The sequence below is a fragment of the Sinocyclocheilus rhinocerous genome, unplaced genomic scaffold, assembly GCF_001515625.1.
Source record: "Sinocyclocheilus rhinocerous isolate Xijiao unplaced genomic scaffold, SAMN03320098_v1.1 scaffold2754, whole genome shotgun sequence".
NCBI classification, from domain to species: Eukaryota; Metazoa; Chordata; class Actinopteri; order Cypriniformes; family Cyprinidae; genus Sinocyclocheilus; species Sinocyclocheilus rhinocerous.
Window position 1 is genome coordinate 212241 of NW_015634251.1, and position 6257 is coordinate 218497.

Here is a 6257-nt window from a genome sequence, read left to right on the forward strand (position 1 = left end):
GGGTATGTGAAAAACCGTGTTCGGTATTCGGTGTTTCATTTTGTTCGGCTTTGGCCTAGAATTGTCATTTCGGTGCATCCCTAGAAAATTGCGCAAAAAAGCTTAAAATTAACCAGTTTTCTCCAATAGTTAAAATGATTGGATGCTAACATTGTCTTCTATGATGTGCAACACAAACACCTCTGCTAAAATCTCAGAAAAAGTAGTTTGGGGTTTCATGACCCTTTAAATTAATAATGAAAATACTGCACTTTGTTTTTTGGAAATAATTCAAATATGATGATTTGGCACTCAAGTGTAACATTTCTAATTATTATCAATGGTGATATCAGTTGCTTAATATTTTTTGTGCAAATCAATACTTTTTCCAAGATTCTTTGATGAATTGAAAGTTTTAAAAAACAGCATTTATTTGAAATAGAAATATTTTGTAAATGTCAGTTTTAATTATTTTTACTGACTATTCACTGTCAGTTTTAATGTTTAAAAGTTATAATGATTAATAAATGTATTCATTAAAAAAAGAAAATCTTACTGACTCCCAAACTTCTGAACTGTAGTGTATATTATACGGGATATTATACAGTTCTTGTAATCAAACTGACCGGTCACTCTACATTTGTAAACTACAAGAATACTGAACAACTCCTACCATCCTCAACACAAGACTATTCTCATCAATGTACTTTAAGAACAAAAGATCACAGAGCAAACATGGAGGCATACCTTGCTTGCTCTCTCTGCGAGAGAGCATTTATATAAGGCACTAAGCAGCCACACAGCCAATGGACTTTTGTCCTGCATTGATTGCCCACAGGGCTGGAACCTATCCCAAATGTCTATGACGAGAATCTACAAGTACATGCTCCGGGCCATGGCCTGAGTCAATCAGCAGCCATTATCCCATTCCCAATCCATTTTCTATATTGCTGAGTGCCCACAGCCCAGCTGTCTAAGGAGCAAACACGCAAAAGCCCAAGCTCACTGAACCAGTATTAACAGTGTCAGAACTAGATCACATCGAACGTGGAGCTGACACAACAGACGCATTTTAGCCCCTGCATGGAAACATTGCATGTTAAATGCATCATATTAAGAGCAGTGAAGGACTAAGCAAAGTTTGAAAAGGGAATAGAATTTTGCTAACTAGGATCCATCTACACTGCAGTCTGAAACTGTCATGCCAGGCATTCCTTTAAAAGTACTGAAACAATCAAAGCTTTCAAACAATAACCAATTATCCATTGAACTCTGTGACTCCAAAGAATTTGGAGATGTGAAAGATTGTGCCTTCAACTGATCAGTTACTTGGCGCTTACTCTCCACCACTGTGGCGTTGCAACATGTGGTGTAAATAATGTCCAATTCTTTTCTTCAAAGTGTTCTAGTGCTAATACACGCATACCAAAAAATACAAATCTCTCATGCTGGACATTTTCCTGTATATTAAAGGAATAATTCAACCACAATAAATATTCTGTCTTTATTATCTCACCCTCATGCTGTTTTAAATTCATATGCTGTTATTATTTTCTGTGGAACAATTTTTATGCATTTTTACACAGACCAAAACTGACAAGCTCAAAAAGGACAAAAACATTCAAAAAAATCACCAATAAACTATTATAAAATTGTATATGCAAGTGAAGCTTACCTTTAATTCTCAGTTGTGAATAAACTGTAAAAATGCAGTATCCTATTTAGAAGCCTTATTTACATAGTCAAAATTGTAAAAAGAAAATAAATAAATATAAATAAACATATAGTTATTTATTTAAAAAGAAGAAAAATGCTATCTTTGAGGATGAGCAATCAGTAAATAATAAATAATTATAATTATTTTTTAAATTACTAATAATTAAAATAACACATTTAGGCCTGTTTTTCATTCATATGGCTTCAGAATACTTGAAATATCATGCATAAGTCGTATGGAGCACTTTAATGGTGCACTTATGGTCTTTTTTGTCCTTTTTGGAGATTGACATACATAGTAGGGAACTTGATGATTCATTAGAAAATTCTACTTTTGTGTTTCACTGAACAAAAAAAAACAGCATACAAAAGGTTTTGAACAACATGACGTTAAGTAAATAGCCTAATTTTCATATTTGTGTGTAGTATTCCTCTTTCAATTTTAATTGTATCAGAAGCATACACATACCTGTTTAGTAATGAAGTAATCCTCAAGGTTGAGTCTCCATGCCATAATCATATGAATGGTGGACAGCACAGCTCCAGTGATCACAGCTGCTCTCATTCGCACCGGCAGCAGTGTGTAGATGATGTAGATGAAGAACACCGTCCACCATATCCCTTCAGATGCACTGGGTGGATCCACCATCAACAAGCCAAACACCTGCACCACCACTAACACCGCCATGACCAAATAGCTCACGATCCACATGTAGTCCTGGTGGAAGCCGTTTCTGTTACACACCACCATCAAAGCTAAGAACAGGCCCATGGCTACGGAGAGCACCGAGGCAAACGCCACATCTGGTGGACCTTGGACGCAGTGGAACACCAGCATAACCCCGCAAACCACAACCAGGACCCCCATGAGCATCGTAAGAGAGCTCTGGTTGAGCCTGAAGAAGTACCGTTGATATAGTCGCTCGAGCTTGGCCGACTTAAACTTCTTGGACTGAAAAACGTGAGCCAGACGCAACAAGCAAGTCAAAAAGCACCTGTCGGGACCCTTCCTCTCCTCTCCGCCGTCATCGGGGTCCTCGCCATCTTTCATTTGCCTCCTCTCAGAATCTTCAAACGCCAGGTTCACGGCTCTCAGACCCACATCACCCTTCCTGCCATAATGGTCTTCCTGCCAAACGCAGCGTGTGCTGAAGTTGCTGCTGGTGGCGCCCCCTGCTGCACGGGAGTAGTGTTGCGATGGGGGCTCCATAGACTCAGGGTCCCGTAGACAGCTCATGTAGCGTGGGTTGCACAGGGACGAGCCCCTTTTACGCCTTGACTTCCTGCCATTGCGCTCACCCCATGCCGTCGTATGGTTGTCCACTCTTGCAGATTTAAAGCCATTGACCCAAGACATTCTAAAAGCAAAAAGAAGGTCCATAAGAACAGAAAACCTGCTTAAAAATAAGTCAATAAACATATATTATTTTATTTATTTATTTTATTTGACATATCAGCATCAAAGTCTATATTCATGTCAAAAATAATAAAATATACACAATTAAACTTACTATAAAAACACACTATACAAAATATTTTCTTGAAAACTTCAGAAGCTCATTCTTAAAAACATAAAAGAGTTTCTAAAAATATAACTGACACTATAATTGTTGGCCATTCCACTTATTATCCAGTTTTTTAGACAATACTGAAGGAATTCCCATGCTTTTCCTTCTATATTCCTACATAACTGCAATTTATATTTGCCTACACAATTCCATGCATTTAAGCATGAACTTTAGATCAAAGGTTTTTAGAATCATGAGAAGCAAAGTCGGCCAACTGTGTTTAAACTTTTAACTGGTAGCGTATTTACACAGTGAAAGCTGCCAAGTTGTTTAGCGAGGTCAACTTACCTGTGTGGCTTCCCCTTTGTGTGGCGGCACTGCTCTTTTTAGCAAGGCACAGCATTTACTCTAGTGTAGAGAGCTAATATTACCAGCATTTTTCTGAGCACAGGGTTTGTCAAGTTCCACGACACCCACTTAAGCACAGGGTCAACAGAAAATCCTCGTATAGCGCCAAGATCTCTGCATCTCTCAGCCACCTGACTCTGCTGGTACAATACAAATAGAGCACATGCAGCATGAGTGAAGCGTAAAAATGAAAAAGGAACCAGACACAAACCTCTCTGAGATTATCTGTGTCTGTGATTACTGCTAATAGCTGTTGCTGAATTCACTGCTGACATTAATGTGTTTATTCATGTTTATGCCTCAATAGGTTAATAAAGAGTATTGATTTCAAGCTGTAATTAACCAGCTATTCTGCTTTCTCAGAAATGTTAGTTTACATGAGAGCAAATTAAAAGAGCTGAAAATAAAATAAGAGGAAATACTCTATAGCTAGAATTGACTGATGCTGAAAGCGTCCAATCAATCTCACAGTAAACCTACGAATGCACAAGGAAGAAAAATAGCATCACAAATACAAACGTTTGAAAAGACTTAGGTTAATCCGACTTTCCAAATGCCTAGGATTTGACTTTCAAAGCTAACCACATAAACGGTGTGTTTTAAGACAGGAACGTTTTCCCAAAATATAAACACAGGCCAGTTTCTAGCTTGCTGTCTGACAACAAAGGACTTTGTCATCTTAAGTCAAAGCGCTGTAATTCAGATTAAATTGTCCATGCTTCCACAAATTTGCTCAGATGAGTCACCACTTTACCTCATGTCAGCAGCATTAGTGACTTCAAACGATTTTTTTAAGGACTAACTGTCTGGAAATGAAATGAGATGTAACCAACTCAAATGTAACTTTGAAATACAGATTTTAACCACAATTACATCAAAAAAAAATTTGCATGCAATTAATCTAAAATTTTTTTTTTTTTTTTTCCCAATTACGCACACACACACAATTTATACATTGTCTTTCTAATTCATTAAAATGAACTAGTCAAAAATGTGTTAGTTCTGAAAAACCTAATAGACATGTTGACAGTTCCAAGATAAACACTTTCTCTAAAACATATTTTAGCCTACAGTCTTGCAGAAAAAAATAATAATTTGTGGAATAAAAACCATGTACATGTCAAAAATACATTTCAAAATTCAACTCCCCTTATATGCGTAAGCTTGAAAGGCAAAATGTGTATTATTGATCAAAATCAAACAAAGCTATCTAAATAAAGTTATGCTGGTCTGTGGGAAACACAGGCTGGTTTTTCCTTCATGGATCCCACTCTAGAGACAATGTGGCTTCACATTCGATTGCAAGCACTAATTTAACTTGGCAGGAAGATTCAACCATTCATTCAGTACTGACATGAGGAAAAAAAGTAAGGGATGATGAAACGTTTAACTTGCTGCAGTAAAACTACAAACAGTAATGTCTGACAGAAGAAAAAGCCTTTACTTTAACACCTCACACAAAAAAATTCATACAAAAACAGAGAGATATGAAAAATAAGTCAGTGTATCCCACTTAGAATGTGTCTATACCTCAAAAGCAATACCATGAGAGTCTACAAGCGTAACACTGAAAGACTAGACAATCTCATGACCTATCCAGTGCAATGGCATGATTTAGTCACACTACATTTAAATGCTGCCACATTTGCTAAACAAGTAATCACCATAAACAAACTCCGAAATGTAGAGAATGTGTCTGGTTTCTAGTGCAGTGCATTATAGAGCCCCTGCAGTAAGGTTACTGCAAGCTCAACATACCTGATCGCTTAGAGGCTGATCTTAAAAGACAAACGCAGCTACATATCCTTACTCTACTGTTAATTCGCTTTCATCAACGACTGCTGCAACTATAACATGTTGCCCGAGGTTCTTACGCCGCTGCTAACAAGCCCCACAACACAAAAATGCGAAACAAGCACACATTTCAAGAGTAAGCGAAAGCACATCCGTAGGGCAAGCAGCACTCACCGAAAGCCCCCATGAATCAGCAGCGCAACGTGCTTCAATCGCGAAATCACGGAGTGGATCTGTCGCTTGACCGAGAGCGTGTTTAACCGCGAGTGACTGACTGGGCGATGGTTACATTCTCGCGCACGCTGCTGATACAGTCACGTTCGTCTTCATGTTTCTTCACGCGCTGCTACTATCCACTGAAGTCTGGAGTCCCCCTAGAGGTGCAGCCTCTGTGTGTGTGTGTGTGTGTGGCTTTGGTGTTGCCTACATTGTGGGGAGCAAATGTCTCTCTCCACATATTGACAGTAAAACCAGGTACATTTTTGACGTTGTGGTGACCAGCCCAAATATCACGAGGGCAGGCTTAATAAACATGCTAAATAGAAATGAAAACGTAGAAATGAAAGAAAAGGTTTCGATGTGGGGGTAGGGATATTGTTAGACATAAGGTATTAGTTTAGTGTAAAAAGTATAACATTTAATGGAAAGTCCCCAATATGAAAAACAAGGGGTTGTACACTTGCAAGGTTGAATTGAACTGATTTACATCTAGATTTAGAAAAGTAGAGTTAAAATAAAAAAAATGAAAATTCAAAGAAAATATGTTATATTTGTATGACTGATTTTTAACAAGAAAAAAATGAAAGATGGCTTGACAAAATCTTGTTTGAAATTTTGAAAAAAAGATGTCCT

At 37.7% G+C, this 6257-nt stretch overlaps 1 protein-coding gene across 2 annotated transcripts in view; it reads right to left on the minus strand.

Annotated features, from left to right (window-relative positions):
* Window positions 1–5768, minus strand: part of LOC107745452 (adenylate cyclase type 6-like) — a 39088-nt gene extending 33320 nt beyond the window's left edge. Inside the window, exons 1-3 of one of the 2 annotated variants that reach the window (XM_016559324.1) lie at window positions 5580–5768; window positions 3552–3748; window positions 2165–3053 (exon numbers count right to left, since the gene is read on the minus strand). In XM_016559324.1, the coding sequence (XP_016414810.1) occupies window positions 2165–3052 (888 nt within the window). In that variant the 5' untranslated portion in view covers window position 3053; window positions 3552–3748; window positions 5580–5768. Of the gene's footprint in view, window positions 1–2164; window positions 3054–3551; window positions 3752–5579 lie in introns of both variants that reach the window. The other variant, XM_016559325.1, reaches the window with a different exon arrangement.
* Between the last annotated feature and the right edge of the window lie 489 nt (window positions 5769–6257).